The sequence below is a fragment of the Pelodiscus sinensis genome, chromosome 32 (genome assembly GCF_049634645.1).
Source record: "Pelodiscus sinensis isolate JC-2024 chromosome 32, ASM4963464v1, whole genome shotgun sequence".
In the NCBI taxonomy this organism is placed as follows: Eukaryota; Metazoa; Chordata; order Testudines; family Trionychidae; genus Pelodiscus; species Pelodiscus sinensis.
In genome coordinates this window covers 3,136,795-3,159,310 of record NC_134742.1, presented here as the reverse complement: position 1 = coordinate 3,159,310, position 22,516 = coordinate 3,136,795, and the positions used below count along the sequence as shown (strand labels likewise).

At 55.0% G+C, this 22,516-nt stretch overlaps 1 protein-coding gene across 1 annotated transcript; it reads left to right on the top strand.

Annotated features, from left to right (window-relative positions):
• The first annotated feature begins 196 nt into the window (after window positions 1-196).
• Window positions 197-19,987, top strand: LOC112544614 (C-type lectin domain family 2 member B-like). The gene is made up of 6 exons (XM_075913769.1): window positions 197-389; window positions 12,612-12,878; window positions 14,009-14,116; window positions 15,961-16,136; window positions 16,820-16,923; window positions 18,608-19,987. Exons 2-6 carry the CDS (start codon window positions 12,788-12,790, stop codon window positions 18,774-18,776), a joined length of 648 nt encoding a protein of 215 aa, XP_075769884.1. The 5' UTR covers window positions 197-389; window positions 12,612-12,787; the 3' UTR covers window positions 18,777-19,987.
• Window positions 19,988-22,516: the final 2,529 nt, after the last annotated feature.

The window sequence follows — 22,516 nt, the reverse complement described above, 5'->3', positions numbered from 1 at the left end:
GCCCAGGGCGGGGGAGGGGGGGGAACCCCCTGCGCTGGGCCCAGGATGTCTGCACGCGTGGGAGGGGTGAGCTAAGGGCACTGTCCATATGGCGCGCTTTATGCTAATCTGGTCAGTGTCATCACAAATGTCCCGCCCTCTCGGGAAAGTTCATTCAATGGAACAGCCGATGCAGGCAGGAGCTTGACGCTTTGTCCAGTCGAACTGAACTATGCTACTGAAGGACACGCCCCCGGCTTTTTCGCGCGTTTTCTTGCCCTAGCTATGGAAGGAGAAGTGCCTGTGCGTGGAGCGCGCGGGCTTCCCCTTCAGCTGCTACGCCCAGAGCGGGGGATGGAGCCGGGACCTGATCTGCCCGGGCTGCTGCAGCCGCGGTGTCCCTGGAGGAGGTGAGCTGCGATCTTCCCGCGCCGCAGTGCCCTGGGCAACTGACCCCCCCTTCCCCCAGCAATGGGGGCGCTGGGGCTGGGGCGGAGAGGGGGGTTATTCTAAAGATCCCAGTGTTACAGCTCATCCCTGTTGTTTTTTTTGACAGCCCCCAAGGGCAGGCTTGGGGGAGGGGCGGGGGGCGAGGAGCCGCTCACAGCGCCTGTGAACGAGCTTAACTCCAATTTGTCCTACAGCAGCGGTTGGATCTTGGATCCAGTTTTTGCACCATTTTTAAACCGATTTTTTTGCATTTACCCAAATCTGAGGCATCAGGATAAAAGCCATTTGTTAGAACCCAGTGGGGTTAGGGTGAGAATGGGAGGGACGGGGGAGTGGGGGTGAATGGGCAGAGCTCAGTCGGGGGAGGGTGGGACTTTATCAAGGGCTGGCTTTTAAAAAAGGTGTTTAGGAGCTAGCCTGACCCTACTTGCCACCACAGCAGCTGGGGTGGGCGTTGAGTTCATGGTCAAGGCCCCTGCTGAGGATTTTGTGGCAACTGTCACATCACAAAATGCTTTGGCTTGGGCCAGGGCCTTTTACCAAGATGTCCCTTCAGCACAAGTGTCCTGATTTGCTTTAACAGGGCCCAATTCTGCCAAAACTTCCTTCCAGGAGAGGGCCCACAGAGCCTCAAATCAAATACAGGCAGTCCCCAAGTTATGCGAATCCGACTTACATTGGATCCGCAGTTACGAACGGGGATTTTCTCACCCCGTCCTCCGGGGCGAGAAAAGCCGCTCTGCCTCTCCCTGGTCTGCTGGGGGGGGGGGGGGGGGAGAGGAGCCAGATCAGTGCTGCGGTCCCACCCTAGTCCTCCGCGGCTTTGCTCAGCGTTTCCCGGGTCTGCAGACCAGGGAGACGCTGAGCAAAGCCGCAGAGGACCCGGGCGGGACCGTGGCACTTCCAGATCAGTGCCGTGGTCCCGCCTGGGTCCTCCGCCGCTTTGCTCAGTGTCTCCCTGGTGTGCTGGGGGGGACGCAGCTAGTGCGCCCCCAGCAGACCAGGGAGATGTGGAGCAAAGCCCTGGGCCTGTGGTAGAGCAGGTGGGGCGCTTACGGTTGGTCCCGCAGCACCGCTCCTTGGTGCTACTGGACCAACCCAGCAGCACCCCAGCTGCTCTGCCCCAGGCGTCCCCAAGTCAGCTGCTGCTGAAACTGACCAGCGGCTGACTACAGGAAGCCCCTGCCCGGGGCTTCCTGGAATCAGCCACTGATCAGTTTCAGCAGCAGCTGACTTGGGGATGCCTGGGGTTCTTAAGTTGAATCTGTATGTAAGTCAGAACTGGCGTCCAGATTCAGCCGCTGTTGAAACTGATCAGTTTCAGCAACGGCTGAATCTGGACGCCAGTTCTGACTTACATACAGATTCAACTTAAGAACAAACCTACAGTCCCTATCTTGTACATAACCCTGGGACTGCCTGTATGCGAGAGTCTTTGCAGGAGCCTCCAGTGAGATTGGCTCTTTCACTTCATCTACTTAACTTTGAAATTAGTTCCTGTGCTTATAAAAAAGTCCTTATGCTGCTCTTGTGTAGGATCAGCACAGCGTAACTTGTTTAGATTGTCTTAGGCTGCTTTCTGTCCTGCCATCGCAAAGCTTCATCCAAATTTCAGTCAACCTCCCTTGCATGACCCCCCTCCTAAAATAAGGGATAAGGGATCTTTCGGAAAAGGCTTTATTTTCCAAAAGATCCGCGTCTAGACTGGCGCTTTTTTCCGGCAAAGCTCCGTGCTGAAAAAAAGCGGCAGCAATTGCGATACATCTAATTTGCATCCCTTTTCCGAAAAAGGGATGCAATCTAGACGTAGCCCTAGACTGCAGAGTGGTTTTGGGATACCATATCCTGAAAAATCTCTGCTGTGTCCAGGGAACGTGACTGCTCTTCCACTTTCTTTTGCAGAAGAGCAGAGGCACTCTTTTGGAAGCCCTGTCTTCCTCGTTCCGTGAGGAAGAAGGGATCTTCCGAAAGAGGAGGTTTTTCCAAAATTTGGCCCAGTATAGACAGGCCAAATTTTGGAAAAGCCTCTTCTGACAACAGTATCAGGGAAAGGCATGCAAATTGCGGAGCACAATTTGCGTATGCTTTTCTGAAAAAAAAATGTAGTGTAGATATAGCCTCTAAACTAAACGAGCCCAGTTCCTTCAGTTTTCCTCCACAGCTCCATGTTTTCTAGACCTTGCATCATTTTGGTTGCTCTTCTCTGGGGGCTGGATGTGCTTTGGTTTACTCACCTGATTAGCCCCAATCACTTAAATCAGTGGGATAATTTATGGACTTCAAGTTAATGGTGTGTAAGAGTTTGCAGGAATGTGTGTTTTATTGGTGGAGTTAGTGACAGCGAGCCTGTCCCTTTGTGTACGATCTCACTGGCTTAGGGAAGTGACTATATCAAATATATTTCTTTGGGAAGGAAAAATTGCCCCTGAATGTGTGCTCGAAGCTAGACATTTTATTGCTGGTTTTGGCTATTGCCAACATTTGCCACTTTCTGAGCAGAGGTTAAAGAAACACTCGTTTAGATGCCTTGGCTGGGTCGAGGTACTAAGAACGAATGTGACTTTTTGGCACTGATTATTGAGTTAGTTTCACAACATAATCTGTGGTTTTAAGCGTTTGATCTTTTTCATAATCTTACTCTTTAACTTACTCTATTGTAATTCTCCTGCAAATATGAAAGGGGGAAAAACTTCAAATGATGTCACAAGGTTTCCTTTCAACTCACTTTTGCCTGGGTTTGTCATTATTATTTGTTGCTATTTTAGAGTTTCAGTTTGTCTTTGTGCTTCAGCAGAAATATTAAGTGATTGTTTCTTGTCCTCTCATCAGAGGCCAAGAAGAGTAATTTTTCTCCCTCTTCCTTGTAACACCCGTTAGATACTTGAAAACTGCGAAGATGCCCCTCTCAGTCTTCTCTTTTCCAAATTCAGCAAGCTCAGTTCTTTCAGTCTTCCCTCCTAACTCATGTTTGTAGACCAATCATCTTCTCTGGGCCTTCTCCAATTTCTCCACAACTTTTTTGAAATGTGGTGCCCAGAACTGGACATAATACTACAATTGAGGCCTAATCGGCGCAGAGAAGAGCGGAAGAATGAATTCTCGGGTCTCGCTCACAACACTCATGTTCATGCAGCCCAGAATCATGTTTGCTTTTTTTGCAACAGCATCACACTGTTGACCCCTATTTAGCTTGTGGTCCACTACAACCCCTAGATCTCTTTTTGCAGGAGTCCTTCCTAGATAGTTGCTTCCCATTCTGTGTGTGTGAAATGGATTGTTCCTTCCTAAATGGAGCACTTTGTCCTTATGAAACTTCATCCTATTTACCTCTGACCATATCTCCAGTTTGTCCAGATCAGTTTGACTTATGATCCTCTCCTCCAAAGCACTTGCCACCCCTCCCAGCTTGGTATCACCTGCAAACTGGAGCCCTGAGCGCTGGTGGCTCCTTCCCTCATGTCACGTTGCTGAATTGGAGGGAAGCAGCCAGATCGCTGCTGCACCCCTAGGTGGGGGTGTTGGCCCCAGAAATTGGTGTGGGGGGAGCCATGTGGGGTATTGAATGGGAGATTATTGTTTGTTGATCTTATGTACGCTATTTCTGTGAGTGTATACTGTCTGTGTGTGTGTAGGTAGGAATCTGTAATCTGTGTGGAAGCTGAATATTTCTGTGAATGTGGTTAAGCATGGCTATGGACAGGCTGAGTAGCAAAGCCCTGTGGAACAATGGCTCTCAATAGGCTATGGACACACCCAAAGAATGGGATTTGTCACCTGAGGGCAGCCAGCAGGAAACATAGAGATTGGCCTCTGACCAGGTGACTTGCTGCACACAAGAAGAGGCCAGGAAGGAGTATAAAGAGGCCATGCGGTCGATGCCATTTGGTTCTCAGCTCAGCACTTCATCCCAGAGGCAGCATTGCAGGGATTGAAGAGCCCGGAAGACCTGTGAACCCATCCTGATTGCAGGATGTGCAATAAGAACTTTTAAACCAGCAGCTGCAACATCTCTGCTAGAGCCTGCATCGAGAACTGGGAGATTCGGTGCATGTAACGTATTGTACTTTAATAACCTTACTCTCATGCTTTTCTTTCCTGTAATAATAAACCTTTAGATATAGATTCTAAAGGATTGGCCCAGCGTGATTTGTGGGTAAGGTCCAGAGGGTAAATTGACCAGGGATCTGTGGCTGGTTTCTTGGAACCGGACAGAACTTGTTCGGGGTAGGTGGGATTGGGTGCTAGGACCCCCCACCTGTGTATAGGCCCGGGGCCATCTGGGGCACGGATATTGCTGGGGTGTCGGAGGGGTTTTGCTCGGGAGGCTTCAGGCAGGCTGCTGAAGTGCTCTGTGAGACTGGTTTGTGGCCTGTTTGGAGAGGTCGCCAGTCAGGGGGACTGTAAAGAGCCCCGGATTTGAGCAATTCGCCCTGAGCGGACGCCCTAAGCTGTGCCCAGACACGGCCCGGTCCGTCACAGTGGCGTAGTCGGCAGGATCCACAGATCTTGGTCAATTGAGCTTTGGGATCAGGACCCCACGCTGTCTAAATTTGATTTTTGGTGTTGAGAGTTTGGTTGATTAAAGAGCCGCTGCGATGATCCCGGAACTATATGAGAGTCTGAGCAAAAGTGCTCTGAAGGATTTGTGCTTGGGGAGAGGCATTGCCTTTAGGAAAAGGGCCTCTAAACTAGATCTGGTAGTGTTGTTACTAACCAGAGATGTGGATGAAAGGGATCAGAAGCAAGCCAAGGAGGCTGCTGAAAGAAGGCGGAAGGCAGATGAAGAAATTGCTAAGAGACAGAAGGAGATGGATCGGGAACTTGAGGAGAAAAAGGCAGAATATGCTGAGAGACAGAGGAGGGAAGAGGCAGAGCATGCAAAGAAGATGGCCCTAGCCAAGGAGGAAAATGCTAGACTTGACCTCCAGCTTAAGAGACTAAAAGAACAAGAGAGACTGTATCCTCCTGAAGGTTCAATGTATAACTCTGTGGGTATGGGGTATGCTTATGATATGGCAGACGTATTTTACCCAGCTGATGTGATGACCCAACCCCAAAGCATGTGTGAATGCAAACCTTCTGTGTTACCTGTAGCTAACAGGGAGGTTTGGGAAGGGGGTGCATGTGGGTATGGAAAGTTTCCTGGAGCTGGTCAGTCTCCCTGTAACCAAGGGGAAAGTGTCTCTATATGTGAGCCTGTGGGTGAGGGCCAGTCTGATGCCTCAGAGGTGAGGCTGGAATCAGAACCAGGGCAAGAAGAGCCCAGAAATCAGGGAAATGTTTCTCTGGGGCAGCCTGGAGTGGCTGGCCAGAGTGAAGTTTTAGTTGAGGAGCTGGTGGCTGGTGAGGTTTGTGGAATTGAACCTGCACAAGCTGAAAGTGATTTGTGTGAAGAAGCACAGTGTGTGCAAGCTGGCAATTTGGCTGGTGGAAGTAGCAGTGGGGCAGTAAAGGAAGCTGTCCCAGTGGCTAGCTGTATGACTGAGATTAGCCAGGGGTGTTGGGACAAGGGAGAAGCTGTCTCTGGTTGTCTGGCTGTGTGTGGGGAAGAGTTTCTTCCTTTGTCTGAGGAAGATGCCCCACAGCCTGTGTTGGCTGAGAGCAGTGTTGTTGTCCCAGAGTTAGGTCTGGATATGGCTAAGGCCCAGGAAGGGGGTGGCCCAAGGTTTGTGTCTGCTGGGGAGAGGGATGAGGTGACTCAGGTAGAGTCAGTCAGTGTTTTACCAGAACCCCAGAGACCGGACAGTGGTGACCCTGATATTGTGCCTGATGCTGCTGTGTTGCTGGCAGAGGGGGGAGACCCCTTAGCCCGGGCACAAGGAGAGAATGAGGGTGTGTTAACTCTGGTGCCTAATGATGGCGTGGACGTTTACAGCCATCTAGAGAGTTGCACAGGGAGTGAAGGTGCTTCCGACCCTGTCTCTTGTGGGTCTGTCTGTGTGCCTGAGAGGGGATTGTCTGTGAATCCACCAGAGGGGCCAGAGATAACTCAGGGAGTAAGGGAAGTGCAGGAGGAATTGGTTGGGGCTCAGCAGGGCAATGCTACTGCAGAGCCAGGGAAGGGTGAACTGCTGTTTAAGGGAGCTCATAGGGAGGAGAGTCCTGGCAGTGCTTGTAGCAAGCAGTTTGCAGTAACTGAGAGAGGTGACGATGCCTGGCTTGGAGAAGGCATTCAGGAGAAAGCTCTGCCTGTAAAAGGCAGCAGCTTGTTGTGTGAGGCACTTGTTGCAGTGCCTGGCAGACAGAACTTGTCTGTTGGCAGTGACTCCACTGACTTGGGTTTAGGGAAACCCAGGGTGGATGGTGGTGGAGAGGTCTCGGAGGGACTGAGGGTTGTTCCAGAGGAGGCAGGAACATCCAGAGAATTGGAGCAGGCGGTTAACCCAATGACTGTGTGTGACCAGCTTGCTGGGAAGTCAGTGTGTGTGGGACAGGATTGTTCCCAGGTGAAGGAGGAGAGTGGGAACTTAGTGTCTCAGATTCAGGAGAAGGGCTGGGTAGCTAAGTATGCAGAGCAGAACAGCTGTGTGGTCACTCTCCCTAGGATGCAGGAGATGGCAGTTACGCTCCCATCTCTGGATACGGTGGACACTCATAGTCTATCAGGGAAGCTGATATCTGGTTCTATGGGAAAACAGAGGTTAGAGAGGGACAGAGGAGAGACTTGGGAGTCTACAGCTTACTGCTGTTACCCCACTGAGTGGGGGAAGGGGGAGAATTCCAGGGCCATTGTGAGCCAGGGAGTCACGCCCAGCCAGCCCTTTGTCTTGGTCAGGCCAGAGGTTTCAGGCCTGGAGCCCAGAGGACAAGGGGGAGGGGCAGGACTTGCTTTGGTCAAGAAGATTTGCAGTTTAAACCTGAGGGGCCAAAACTGCAATGGTGTGGGGCCAGAGAAGGGGCCTGACGAAGAATTTCAGTATACACCTGGTATAGGATTGTTCTTGTTACTGATGTTAATTCTTGTAACCAATGTATTATTGTTGCAGAGAATTGTAACGGTATACAGTGTGCATGAGCTTATGAAAATACCATGTAATCTGTCTGGAGATGTACCAAACGACAGACGGTATGTAAGGGGACATTGTGATGTTGCTATTTCGTGGTTAACACTTGTAACTGGTCTTGGAACTTCTTACAGGACAAAAAGGGTTCCAGCCAGAAGGTCCTGTGTAAGAAGGGAAACTGAGGCACGCCACCATTTTGATGGGGGAGGCCTGTGATGCCCTCAGTGATGTTACTGGCATCACTTCCTGCATCAATTTTGCGTTGGGGGTGTCACGTTGCTGAATTGGAGGGAAGCAGCCAGATCGCTGCTGCACCCCTAGGTGGGGGTGTTGGCCCCAGAAATTGGTGTGGGGGGAGCCATGTGGGGTATTGAATGGGAGATTATTGTTTGTTGATCTTATGTACGCTATTTATGTGAGTGTATAATGTCTGTGTGTGTGTAGGTAGGAATCTGTAATCTGTGTGGAAGCTGAATATTTCTGTGAATGTGGTTAAGCATGGCTATGGACAGGCTGAGTAGCAAAGCCCTGTGGAACAATGGCTCTCAATAGGCTATGGACACACCCAAAGAATGGGATTTGTCACCTGAGGGCAGCCAGCAGGAAACATAGAGATTGGCCTCTGACCAGGTGACTTGCTGCACACAGGAAGAGGCCAGGAAGGAGTATAAAGAGGCCATGCGGTCGATGCCATTTGGTTCTCAGCTCAGCACTTCATCCCAGAGGCAGCATTGCAGGGATTGAAGAGCCCAGAAGACCTGTGAACCCATCCTGATTGCAGGATGTGCAATAAGAACTTTTAAACCAGCAGCTGCAACATCTCTGCTAGAGCCTGCATCGAGAACTGGGAGATTCGGTGCATGTAACGTACTGTACTTTAATAACCTTACTCTCATGCTTTTCTTTCCTGTAATAATAAACCTTTAGATATAGATTCTAAAGGATTGGCCCAGCGTGATTTGTGGGTAAGGTCCAGAGGGTAAATTGACCAGGGATCTGTGGCTGGTTTCTTGGAACCGGACAGAACTTGTTCGGGGTAGGTGGGATTGGGTGCTAGGACCCCCCACCTGTGTATAGGCCCGGGGCCATCTGGGGCACGGATATTGCTGGGGTGTCGGAGGGGTTTTGCTCGGGAGGCTTCAGGCAGGCTGCTGAAGCGCTCTGTGGGACTGGTTTGTGGCCTGTTTGGAGAGGTCGCCAGTCAGGGGGACTGTAAAGAGCCCCGGATTTGAGCAATTCGCCCTGAGCGGACGCCCTAAGCTGTGCCCAGACACGGCCCGGTCCGTAACACCTCATGCCAGGTCCAGGAGCCCATGTTTGTGGCTGCCTGGGCTGGCCATGGGGGGAGCAGCCTCCCCTATCCCCTGCTCTTCAGCTGCCTGTGATAGTGTGTGGGGGGGGGGGGGGGAGGAAGAGGCAGCGCCACAGAGATGGTCCTTGAGTAACCAGCTTTAGCTGGGCTCTCCGGCTCTGCCCCCTGCTGCCTCTCATCCTCGCTTAGGCTTATTGGGTAGTGGGGTAGCCCAGGACTTGTTTACATCCCTGGTGTGGGGCAGGGCTGGGCAGGGGCCTTTCGGGAGGGTCGGGGTGCAGGATGCCAGGCCGGTCCGTTTGCTGCTCTGTGGGGCGATCACTGCAATGTGCCGCCTCCCCCCTGCGCGACAAGCCCCACTGACAGGTGCCAGGGCACAAGCAGCAGCTGGGCAGGGAGAACTTCTCAGCCCCCGGGAAATCAGGCTCCAGGGCGGTCCCAGCCTCCCCACTTTGTTATTAATGGCTTAAAATACCCCCCCCTCCGGGCTGAGTCCGTGCGCGCTGCGAGGGGCTGGTGAGCCCGGGGGGGCCGTAGACCGGACGGGCGAAGGGAGACACTGGGGGGGGGAGGAGAAGGGGACCTGCCCGCCCCGGGCTGCAGGGCGCTATCGGGGGCAAGCTGGAAACTAGGGGTGGGAGCTGGGAGGGGGGCAGCGGACTCATCCCATGGCGGGGGGGGGGGGAATCTCACGAACCCCCGGATAATTGGGGGGGGGTTCGGGGCCCCCGGTCCCAGCTGTCCCCCCCCCCCCCCCCCCCGGGTCTGTGCGAGAGGCGATCGCAAAGCGGGCGCGGGCTGAGCCCGGGACTGGAACAGGCGCGTCGCTGTTGCGCTCCGGCTGCGCTTTTCCACGTGGGTCCCCGCTCGCTGCATCGCCCCGCAAGCCCTGTGCGGGCGGGGCAGAGCTTCAGTCTAGCGCGGACACGCTCTGCCCCGAGAAGCGACGGGCGGGTGCGCAGATCTCAGCTCCCGGCCCGCCCCTCTGGCTGCAGCCCCCCCCCCCCCCCCCCCCCCCCCCCCCCAAAGCTCCGATCAGCCCCAGAGCCAGGCACCTAAACCGTAATCCCCTGTGGCGGAGCAGGGGGTAGAACTGGAGCCGGTAAAACTTGTGTAACCTTGTACTCTAGTGAGCGGGCAGAGGGTCTGAGTTGTCGCTCGGTGTCCTTAATTTTAATCATCCCTAAAGGAGTGGGGGCAGGGAGGTTAAAAGACAGTTTTTCAAGTTCTGTAGTTCCCCTCCCCCCTTCACCTTCCGATTGCTCAGGCTTTAGGTTGGAACCAGGTCACGTTTTCAGACTTTTTCTGTGTCCACAAAGGCTGGAGACTAAGGATGTTAAAATGTGAGTGTTCAGGTGAACACCTAACAACTGAAGTTGTTAGTAGTTAACAGGAGGGAGAGGGTGCGGAGTTGCCTTCCCTTCCCTCCCCTAGCCAAAGGCAGCTCATCAGTTAACCATTTACACTTTTCATCCTTACTGGAAATATCACTTAATTTTTTTTTTTTAATGAAAGGTGAGATTCTCTTCCAGTTGTTTGCCCTAAGGAGCTGGGCAAGGGCAGTATTTTCTTACTCCCCAGGCGAAGGGATGAAGGGCTTATTTAGATTTGGAGAGTAAATAAACAATTTGACTTGTCCAATAGTCATTGTTGGTTTTCCGCTTCATGACTAAAAGGATGATCCCCTGAAGTCCAGGCAATGTTCCCTATAGTCTGGGTGCTTGTGGGACTGCATAGAAGAGATTCCAGTGCTGCCTAGCTGATTAGCAGAGGGCCCATGGTTAGGTTCTGTGTTTCTACTTGTGGTGCACATATGCACACACCTCAGTGCACAGAACAAAATTTATTCTACACATTAATGACAAAAATTCGCACATTGATGGAAAAAATGAGAGGGAACCTTGGGGGAGTGTGATTGAGTGGTGAGAGCACATTTTAAACCTAATTGTGGGAGAAAGCTGTATAGCAGTTAAAACCCAGGATGCCTGGGTTCTGTTCCTAGCTCTGCTACTGTGCACATAGCAGAGTGTGAATTGCTGCTGGAGCCGTTATTCAGTCCTCTCTGCACAGGCTGTAGCAAGCTCACCCAAAGCCCCTTGAGGAGAATAAGTTCTGTGCAAGTGCAAAGACTTGATCATTCGTTAATGTTTGCACAGGCCTTTGAATTCCATCATGTTTTACCTTGCAACTCCTCCTCCTCTTTGTCTCCTACCACAGATTGGGGGCAGCCTAGCCATCCCAGTCAGTGATGTTTATACACTTCCTTGGCTGCTTGTACATGGTGGTGTGATGGGTCTGTCAACTAAGGATGTTAAATATCGGTTAATTGATTGGTCATGTAACTGGATGAATTCTTATTCTTTAGTCTCCAGGGATAGGGGGGCAGCCAGTGCGCTCCAGCCCCACTCCCAAGGAGCCCGCTGCCACTCTGTGCTGCTCTCTGTATCAGAGGCAGTAGCGAGGGGAGCCAGTTTGAAAAACTGCTCCCTTTGCGGACCCGGCTGCCTGTCGCCCCATGGTGCTGCTTCTGATTCAGAGGCAGCAGTGTGGGGTGGCAGCTGTCCTTGTCTGGGTAAGGTCTGAACTCCTGGGCACATCGTGAGTCAGATCTGAGCCATGCTGCCAGCCTGCCTGGCCCCTAGTACACTTTAAATGTAGAGCTGCAGCACAGGTAGGTCACTGATCTGTCACAAGCCGGGACTTAGCCGGACTGCTGGCCAGCCTGCTACAAAATGTACTGGCGAAATGGAGTGGAAGGGGCTTTTGCTGATTGGTTAATGGACTACACTGTTACCTCCCTACTGTCAACCCCTGAGTGCACTTAGAAACCAGGCAAAGTGTAACAGGACAGGTTGACTGAAATGGATCAGTGACAACGCAGCTTTGGACTTGGTGATTTAATTGCCTTGATGTTACTCAGTCCCCCGTTTGCCCCTCTCTGCTGCTTGAGTAGCTGCTGCTCCCCCACCCCATCTCCCTTCCTCTCCTGGTGGGTTTGGAGCTTGCTCTCGAGTGCAGGAGTGTGTGTGGGGAGCTGGGGGGGGTTCTCTCCTGTCCAACCAGTGGGTGGATTCTAGTGGTGTTGGGGGGGGGGGGGTTATGGAGCAGAGCAGGTCTCTGAAGCCCTGTGGGGGGAGAGAGAGAGGGGGTTCCGGGGGGGGGGTCAAGCACCATGGCACTGCCACTGGCTGGGGTTGGATGCTGGGCAGGGACAGAGAAACCACAAATTCCCCCTCCCCCACCCTGCAACTCCTGAGCAGTGCCCCTGTGAGCTGAGCGCTGGGTGTCACTGGTGATGTGAATGGGAAACTGGTTACCCACAAGCCTCACCCTTAATAAGTGATGGTAACCAGGTCCTGGTTAATGGGCACCCAGGAGCAGTCCCCTGCCCGCAGCCTGGAATATGCAGAGGGCTACTCCAGCCCTGCCGGGCCCCACCATGGGGCTGCCAGCCCCTGTCCCACGTGGGACTGGAAATGGCTTTCCCACAACGGGGGCAGGAAGCAGCTAGACTGGAGCAGTCCCTGCCTGTGATGGGGGGGGGGCATGTTCCCAGTTCAGTGACCCTCAAGCTAACAGCCCTGCCTGCCCCCTTTTCATCAGTTAACTGGTTAAACTTAACGTTTGACTGGTTAACAAATTGCACAGAATTCTACATCCCTAGTGGCCACCCAGGAGAGATTCCAATGCTGCCCAGTTGATTGGCAGAGCGCCCACAGCCGGCAGCATCTGTTCCTGCTGGTGGTGCACATCTAAACATGGTGCCACATGTTGTGGTGCGCAGAACAAAATTGATTCTGCACATGGATGGAAAAAGAATTAGAAGGAACATTGCCCCTGACCTGTTCCCCCTTGTTCTGTCTCAGCTTCCAGCTCAGCTGGGGAGCCTGGAGCAGGGAGGGAGCCGGGGCCTGGACCCACCCGGCTGCACTTTGCTGCTGCTGCTGCTGCTGCTGCTGCATCAGGTCCATCACCCAGAGAGGAGCTAAGCCCGGCCCAGCACCTGCAGCAGCATCCCCAGCCTGAGCACAGCTGAGAGACCATGGAGCCAGCAGATGGAGATGCTGAGAGCCAGGTGCCGCTGCAAAAGCCACATGTTGCCAATGGACACCTGGAGATGGGAGAGGAGCCAGGTAAGGGGGCGTTCCTGCCTGGGATGGGCTGGAGAGATACCCTGGGGCTGCAAAGGGCTGGGTGTGGGGCCAAGGCCACCTGGTCTTCAGCCCCTGGCCCTGCCTCTTCCCCTTTTTCCCCTCAGGGCAGGTAGCTGGAGCCCCACAGGGAGCCCAGGAACTTGCAGGGAGCCATGGGAGTTGGGGGAGAGCAGCCCCTGCAATGATCCCTGCCCCCCCTCCCCCAGCTTCCTGGCAGAAGGTCTGTGGCTGCCCATCCCTGTGACTCTTGCCATGGCCTGGCTCTGAGGCCCTGCTCCCCAGCCAGAGCCACTTTGTGGTAACAGCCCCAAGGGCAGCTGTGGGGACCCCTGGATCCGGCTTCTGTACTGAGGGGGCAGGGACATGGGCCTGGGGCTGCTGCCAACGCCCCCGCCCCAGGTAAGTGGAGAGGCCCAGGGTGACAAGGAAGCTGCTGGAGGAAGGGAGGTGGGGTGTGTCTGCCACTGGCCTAATGGCTATGGCTCAGTCTCCAAAGTGTGGGATTGTGGGTTCAAATGCCCCTCCCCCCCCGACTTGGCTTCCTGGCTGGTGATGGGGCTCTGGTGGAAAGGGTGGGGCTACCGAGGGGGCTGGGCCCTGCCTCCCTACATCTGGGATGGTTCCATTGTCCTGACACAGATGGCCCTCTCCCCCCCAACCCACCACCCATGTGTGGGCAGCAGGGGCTGGATTCCCTGGGGCTTTCAGGGCCACGCTCACTGGCTCCCAGGGGCTGGCTGGCACACCCAGCACTGGGCATGTGGCTGGGCAGGGGCCGTTTGGGCTGGTAGGTCAGACCCCTTGTGACAGACCTGGCCCCTCTTGGCCTGGCTCTTCTCCCCCTTTGGCTGCATGGTGCCCGGGGTGTGAGGATGGGCGCTGGGCAGGGGGGCTCCTGCCACTGGAACATGTGGGCCCTTATCTCTGTGCCCTGAGCTCACTGGCCTGGTGCTGGGCTGGGCTGAGCAGGAGGGGCTGTTCTGCCGCCTGAGCCCTGGGCACCTCTCTGGCGGGAGGGGCAGAACGGGGCGTGTTCTAGGGCAGCCCCAGCCTGGTGCTGTGAGTGAGACGCGGCCTCGCGGCCTGGCCTGACGGGTCCCTCTGTTCAGGGCATCACGGTAACTCCAGGACACGTATCTACCAGCCAGCTACAGTCGCCCTCGGAGTCGCCATAGTCACATCCTTAGGTCTCCTCATCGCTGTTATTGCTCTGGCAGGTGAGTTCTCAGCACCCCTGCCCCCCTGCCCCTCTCTGCATGTCTCAGCCCCCAGTCACAGTCAGCTGCCCCAGTCACAGTGTCTCCTCCTGGCCTGTCTGGCTCCTGCCCCTGGGACAGAGGCTTCCTGGGGGATGCTCCTCCCAGAGCTGCCTCCTGCCCCCTCCAGGTCCTGCCCTGGGCACTCACTGTGGGGGGAGGGGCTGACTGACACTAGCCTCCCCCCCCTCAGCCCATCTCTGAGCACATGCCTGACACCAGGCCCAGATGCAGTCACTGGGGAGGGATGATTGATGGGGCGGGTGCTGGGCAGTGATGGGCTGGGCCCTCTGCCTGCAGCCTGTTGCCCTGAGGTACCAGCCTGGCCTGCCTGCATCATGCCCAGGGCTGGGCTGGCAGGTGCTGCCTGGGACTGAAGGGAGCCTGGGAATGTTGATTCTTTGATCAAATGGAATTGGTGCAAATTGGTAACATCAGGACACTGCAGGGGTGTGGAAAGGGGCCTGCCCTAGGGCTGGTCCCTGCAGTATGTGACCAGAATGGCACTTGCTGCTCCAGCACCTCCATGCGAGGGGTTTGCACGGACGGAGCTTTCTCTCATTTTTTCCATATGTGCACAGAATAAATGCTCTGTGCACTGAGGCAGGTGCAGATGTGCACCACCTGCAGCAACACACACTGCCTGCTGTGGGTGCTCCGCTCATCAGCAGGGGGACACCCGAATCTCCCCTGGGTGGCCGCCCAAGTGCTCCGCTCACACTTACAGGGAGCATTGCTCAGCATTATCACACCAGTTCAGCGGGCCTGTTGCAGGCAGCGTTGGCTCACGCAGCATAAGGTGAGAGCCGGGAGCTTGGGGCTCCACTCTGGAGAGTGCAGGGAGCCCAGAACACGGGTGGGGATGGCACCAGTCAGAGGCTCCCGGAACTGAATGGCTCCTTGCAGTGCCCGGACTCTCCCAGGCAGTACGGGAAGGGGCCCACAGACCTGGCAGCCTTTCTCCTGGGGGCCATATACACCCATGTGCACCTCCAGCCTGTACAGGGTGTGAAACCTGAAATTGTGCCCCTGAAGCAGCTCCCCAAGATCAGTGACACAAAGCACATGCTGAGCGGCACCAGGAAGTATCATACGCACGGCCTGCCCCACTCCAGCCGTGCGCCAGCGCTAGTGCGAACAGCACCCTGCATGGTGACCTCTCCGGAGGATACAGGCCTTGGATCCCCCTGCCCCAGCTGCTAATGGCCCCCAAACCTGACTGTGTCCCAGCCACAGGGGAAGGCTTCAAACCAGCTACAGAGTCGCTGGGGCAAGTGGACAAAAATGGCTGGAGGGGTTTGCAGCAGACTCCTCCCCCTGCCAGATTCCCCTGGGGCTGAGTGTGAGCAGGAGTGATTATGGGGAGGGGGCAGGAGGGGAAATCCCAGACTCACACGGTGTTTGGAACAGGGATGTCAGAACATTTATTTGAGTAATCTGGTAGTGGCAACAAATGATCAGTTAGACAATTGCTAAAATACTGCCCAGGGCACGGCCAGCATCCAGCGCAATCCAAGGCAGCAGTGTGGGGTGCCAGAGCCGGGCTGTGAGGGGAGCCTGCGCCCACCACCCACAGAGGCTGCTCCAGCATCCTGACTGCACCCCCCACCCTCCCTGTGCTGCTGTCTCTGGGAGCAGGGGGTGGGAGGGCAGGCAGCTCTGGAGCCAGCTTTTAAGCCAACTCCTCTTGGCATCACCCTGCACCTGCCAGGGTCAGAGGCGTCTCAGCAGCCTGGGGTGCCGGGATCATTTCTGCCCATCCACGGGCAGGTCCCCTCACCCCACCTGTTCCGGTCTCATTTCAGTGTCGTTATCTGGCCGCTCTCCAGCTAAGCGGGACCCCTGCTGCCCGGACGGCTGGGTGGGCTACCAGGGGAAATGCTTCTATTTCTCCGAGGGCGAAGGGAACTGGACCGACAGCCGGAGCCGCTGCTCTGCCCTGGGGGCCTCCCTGGCTGCAATCGACACCCTGCAGGAAATGGTGAGAGACTCGTTGCTCTGGCCTGGCCTGGGCTCTGCCCTGCGGGCAGGGAGCAGCTCGGAGCCCAGAACCAATGGACTTTCCAATCCTGAATGCCCAGCCAGGCTGGGCCCAGGGCCCCTTTGGTGTCCATGACCCAGGGGGATCAGCCAGGAGACGCCCCTCTGGGGCTAGACTGGCTCAGGTGTGTGCTGGGCTGCCTAGGGCTGGAGGGGGCTGAGACCCCATCTTGTCTAGAAGAGCCAGTGCTCCTGGGTAGCGAAAATAGCAGCCAGCTGAGGGTGGGGGGAGGGGTCCTCTTAGGCCTGGTCCCTTCTAGCATCCCCTGTCCAGTTCATCTGGGCTCTTCCCTTCCCTTCCCTTCCCTTCCCCGGGGAGGGCTGGACAGAGCCCAGCTGCCATGTCAGGTGAGAGTTTCACACAGAGCCTGGACCAGCCTGGAGGGTGGGGTAGGGGAAGTTTGGACCCAGCAGCTCCCAAGAGTAACCCCAGCCCTGGGGAGGTTGGGGTGGGTGGAGCTGGGTTTGGGCGGGGGAGGGTTAATACTGAATTACCCAGAGCTGGGCAAGGGGGAGGGGAAAATCCCCAGACACCCCCTGGGAACACTCAGACCCCTCTGTGCACCCAAAGTCGGGGAGCAGCAGGATCGTGCCCCGACACCCCCTCCCCCTCCGCTGTTCTAGGCTTTCCTGCTGCGCCACAAAGGCAAACCCCACCACTGGATCAGCCTCCGGAGGGATCCAGAACAGCCCTGGAAATGGGCCAACGGCACCGAATTCAACCACCTGTGAGTCTGTCCCCTCCCCTCCCCCATGCATGCCCTGGGCTTTGGGTCCCCGGCGTGTGAGGTACCAAGTTCAGGCCAAGTCCCCAGCCAGTGCTGTGGGAGCATCCAGAGAGCGCTCGGGGAAGGGGGGGGGGTGCTTGTGTATTAGCAATAGGTACAAGCTGCTGTCTGCCTGGGACTTGGGTACGTGGTGACTGACAGCCCTTGGATGCCCCCATCCTCCCCCACTGTCCCATCCCCACTGAGCTGTCTGGGTGGAAGCTGCCAGCCCCAGGGTGCTTCTCTGAAAAGCTGGGCTTGGAATCACCGGCAAGTCCGCTGCTAGTTAACCAGTGACACGTTTAACCAGCTAGTGGCTGAAATGGGATTTCACGTCTCTCGTAACTCTCTGTGGGGCTCTGAGGCTGTTGCTCGGGCTGCAGCCGTGTGCTGACTGGCCTGCCTGCGGCCCGTGTGGTGCAGGACCTACGGGGTGAGTTAGCACACCGGAGTTACCTGCGATTGCCCAGCCTGGCTCCATGGAGAGGGCCGGTGCTTGAGAACAGCCCGGGAGTGGCGCAGGCTGGCTGGGTTCGCCGCGTAGAGCCCTGCTGCTGAGTTCTGGTGGGGGATGTTGTATCCCTGCCACATTCCTAGGTTGAACTTGAGCAGCACTGGGTCCCACCTGAACAGGAGAGCTAGCCTATGTTCTGCCTCATGGCTTAGTGCTGCGTAGAATAGGAGGGGGACACGCTCCACCACTCAAGGCCACTGTGGGGCTCAGTCTGGCAGGTGTGCACAGAGCAGCCTTCGCTGGCTCCTGGGCAAAGGGGGGGTGCGTTTCTGGGCTCCCAGAAGGGGCGGTACCCAGAGCATCCAGCCCTTGGCGTGGCCTGGAGTGCAGCCCTGCCACCCTTGACCAATAACTCTTGGACAAGGCAAATGTCCGACCCCAGCCCAGAGAGTTATCAGCACTGTGATGCTGGCCTACGTCTGCTGAGGAGGAGCTGCCCCAAGCATCCCGGGGGGTGTTCACCCTGGTTTGTGCTGCGTGGGGACCCACCCCAGCAGAAGGCTCTGGGACGTCTTTGCCGTCCACTCAGAGCTCGGCTGGGGTGATGCTGCCGAGTCCCCGTAGGCAGGTATCTGCTTAAGTGGGATGGGGCAGGGTTCTCCCCTCTCTGCTACCGAGCCCAGCCGCCCTGGAGCCAGAGGCTGGTGGTTTGGGGCAGAGGAGGAGTCCCCAGCCTGGCCAGACACAAAGCTGTTGGGTACATGCCCCCTAGCCAGGATAGGACCTGGGCAGGGAATGGCCACGTGAGGGTTTCCTAGATCCCGTCCTGTTTCCAGGTCTGTGGTGCTGGGATCATACAACAGCTGCTGTGTCTGTGAGGCTGGCGTTGCCCTCAGCCCTGAAATCTGCACCCAGGGCAGCTTTGGGGGAGGGGGTTGGGCTGCTGGGGGTCCATCCCACCTCCAGCTGGATGGGGAGCAGCAACTGGGGTTGAAATTTCCCCTCCGCCAGTGTACACGGCCAGTTCATCTTAGAACCTCTTGGCCCGGCTGCCCCACTGCCTCCATCCGCTGAGGGGGTTCTCAGGTGCGGGGGCAGGAAGGGGACTCTGTCGGGGCTGTTACAGATGGGGTTGTAGGCGGAAATACCCAGCTCCTGCCTGACACCAGCTCCCTGGCTCCTGTGCTGCAGGTTCGAGATCCAAGGAGGAGGCGACTGCGCGTATCTGAATGACGAGAACGGGGCCAGCAGCTCGCGGTGCAGCGGGGAGAAGCGCTGGGTCTGCAGCAAACCCGACGCATTTACAAAGGCAAAGGAAGGGGCCGTAAAAGGGAGCTTGGAACAGGATCGTCCAAATTAGCTTTGAGAGAGCCCCCTGTCAGGTTACCGGAGTTTAAGGGAAGCTTGGAAGAAGCCAGGAGGGGATATAAATATGACATGTAGCCGACTCCAACTTGGTCTTCAGATCTGCTCTTGACCCCAGATGGGGCCTCGCAGGGAATCACGAGCTGGAAAGAACTGTGGACCCATCCTGATGTAGTATGTTCACCAAAGACTTGTAAGCCAGCAGTTATAACATCTCTGCTGTGAGCCTGCATCGAGAACTGGGAGATTTGATGCAAGTAATGTATGATACTTTAACAACCTCACTCTCCTGCTTTTCTTTCTGGTAGTAATAAACCTTTAGATTTCAGATTCTAAAGGATTGGCTCAGTGTGATTTGTGGGTAAGATCCAGAGTGTAAATTGACCTGGCATCTGTGGCTGGTTTCTTGGAACTTGTTGGGGGTAGGTGAGATTGGGCTTTAAGACCCCTCACCTGTGGGCAGGCCTGGGGCCATCTGGGGCACGGATATTGCTGGGGTGTCAGAGGGGTTTTGCTCATGAGGCTTCTGGCTGGCCAGGCAGGCAGCTGAAGTACTCCGTGGGACTGGTTTGTGGCCTATTTGGGAAGGTCTCTAATCTAGGGGCTGTAAGGAGCCCCGAATTTGAGCTATTCGCCCTGAGCGGATGCCCTCAGCTGTGCCCAGACCTGGCCCAGTCCATCGCACCCCCATTCTGGCTTTTTCTGACTCCTGTCCTGGCAAGACTTCTCTTTATCATGAGAAAAGCTGGATGCACATTTCACACCCCGTTCCCACCACATATTTTGGCTGCCAGTGAAACTGCTCCTGTCCTCTGGCTCCATTCATCGGTAGAAGAGGGTTGTGCCTGTGAAAGTTCATGATACCATCTGTAGATATGTTTTTGTTAGTCCATGTCTGCTCAAGGAAACTACTTAGAGATTACTAAATTCGACTTATAAACTCCCACTTTTTTAAAAGTGCAAACTAGTGCAGCGGTTCTCAAAGTTTTTGGCCCATAGACCACCTGGCTCAATGTAACCTTTCCGCAGGCCACCATTTACTAACAGACAGTCACCACTAATGACATAATTACACCCGAGCCATTTTGCTAATGCTGGTTTAATTTAAATTATTAAACTGATTAAATGCTTAAACTAATATGAGAAATTTAAATTTGTTTGATTAACTAAAATAAAATATGAATTTATGTCCAACACAAAAAGTTTCAATAGTTTTGTTTTTTATTTTATTTATGGCAGATGTGGGGAATCTTTTCTATCTTTGTGCAGAATACATTTTGTTGTGTGCACCAAGGCATGCACGGATTTGCACCACTGGTAGAAACACACACTGCTGGTTATGGGCATTGTGGGTGCTCTGCTAATTAGATGGGCAACATCTTACTTCTTCCTGGATGGCTGCCCAAGCATTCAGTTTATGAGGAACACTGCTGGGCCATCGGGGGATGGTGACTGCTCCTTTCTGACTCAGTTGGAGTCTTGTGTCCAGTTCTGGGCACCACATTTCAAGAAACATGTGGAGAAATTGGAGAGGGTCCAGAGAAGAGCAACAAGAATGATTAAAGGTCTCGAGAACATGAGCTATGAGGAAAGACTGAAAGAATTGGGCTTGTTTAGTTTGGAAAGGAGAAGACTGAGAGGGGGACATGATAGAGGTTTTCAGGTATCTAAAAGGGTGTTACAAAGGGAGGGAGAAGAATTGTTCTCCTTGGCCTCTGAGGACAGGACACGAAGCAATGGGGTTAAACTGCAGCAAGGGAGGTTTGGGTTGGACATTGGGAAAAACTTAGTACCTTTCATGGTGGTTAAATACTGGAAGAAATTGCCTGGTGGGGTTGTGGAAGTGAGGGCAGGGGCTGGTCGAGTCCAAGTTTTTGTACCACTTTAACTTTATTGGTCTGACACAGTATCGTTACATTGGCACAACCTCTAGTGTGAATGCAGTTCTGCTGCTATAAAGGGGATTCTAACTAGAGCATTAGAACTGGAAGGGATCTTGAGAGGTCATTGAGTCCAGTCCCCTGCCCTCATGGCAGGACCCAGCACCATCCTTGATTTGCCCCAGATCCACAATTGAGAGAATGGTCCCTCATCAATTAAACTCACAATCTTATGTTTAAGCAGGTCAATACTCAAACCACTGAGCTATCCCTCCCCTCAAACCACCCTCAGGGCATTGGGCACTCCCTTACCTCATTGCATTGGCTGGGAATCTAACCCAGGCCAACTTCCTGGAAGGCAGCTATTGTCACCACTCTACCACCAATGCAGTCATCTGTAGAAGAGGGCCGTGCCCAGAAAAACTCATGATACCGTCTACATGTTTTTTTAGTCTATAACGTGCTACCAGACCATTTGTTGTTTTTTAAGTTTATCCTGTACAGACTAACTCGGCTACCCCCTGAAACTTCTATTCATACAGGTTACTCTGGATTATTAAGGCACTTTTACACAAATACAGCTGTGTCCCCACTAAGGATGTTAAGGACTAATTTATTATCTGATAAGCAGGGCTCAACAAATGCACTCATCCGCTCGCCCGTGGAGAGTAGATTTTTCCAGCTGGCGAGTGCAGAGGCGGAATGGCCCGGTGGGCTGTTGTGAGAGGCTGGCGGAAGCCCGCACCGTGGGCAGTGCGGCCCCATCCGATCCACCTGCCGGTGGAGGAGCACAGAACCGCCGGGAAGGGGGAAGTGCGATGATTCTTCCCACTGGGCTGCCTGCTCGCAGCTGCGGCGCGAGGAGGCGGGGTGGGATGCCAGGACGCTGGCATGACCTGGCCCTGCTGATTTTAAAGGGCTGCAGCAGCTCAGCTCTGGCCACGTGTTCCTGGGAGCTGGCTGCGGCACACGGCACAGCCAGGGCCCGCCCCGCCGGCTCCCGTCCTGCCATGGCCCCAGCCCCACTTTGTCTCCGTGCCGTCCGTTCCCCACCCTTCCCCTGCACCCCGGACCTCCTGCTCTCCCTCTTCCCTGCGACCCTTTGGCTCTGCACTGCCCTTACACTCCACACCCTGCTCCCCCTGATCCCTGCCCCCCCAGCTCTGTGCTGCCCGTTCCCTGCACTGCCCCTAGATCCCGATCCCTCTGCCCCTCCCATTTCCCGTGTCCCATTTTCTGTGCCTCCACCACACCCTGCTACCCCCAATCCCTCCATCCCTCTGGCTCTGTGCCTCCTGTTCCCTGCACCACCCCCGTATTCTCCCACTGTTCCCTGCACCCCTCTGGCTCTGTGCTGTCCCTGCACCCTGCTCCCCCTGTGGGTCGGGAGTGAAGGGTGCTTGCCCATAGGGAGGGGCTGGACAGGCCAGGGAAAAGGCTGCTGTGACCCAGCAGCGAGTGAAAGAAGGAGTTTACTTGAAGCGCCTTTGCCTTTATGGAAAAATGAATGAAAATGCTATTTGCTATTTATAGGGCTAAAATGCTGGGACAAAAAAGAAAACAAACCAAAAAAAACCATTGCAAAATGCAAACGTGTAAAAGACAACAACAAAGGGGGGGGAGGCAAAAAATGTTTTGCTTGGGGCAGCAAAAAACCTAGAGCTGGCCCCTGGGGAGGGGAAGGGGCTGGGCTGGGCTGTGGGGAGAGGAGGGGAAAAATATGGAGAAGGGGCTTGTGCTGAGGGGAGGGGAGGAGGTCAGGAGAAGAAGAAAGAGGAAGGCACCAAGTGACAGGGGTGCAGGAGAGACAAATGCCAGGGGGCCAAGTGGAGACAATGAGGAAAAGGGCAGGAGG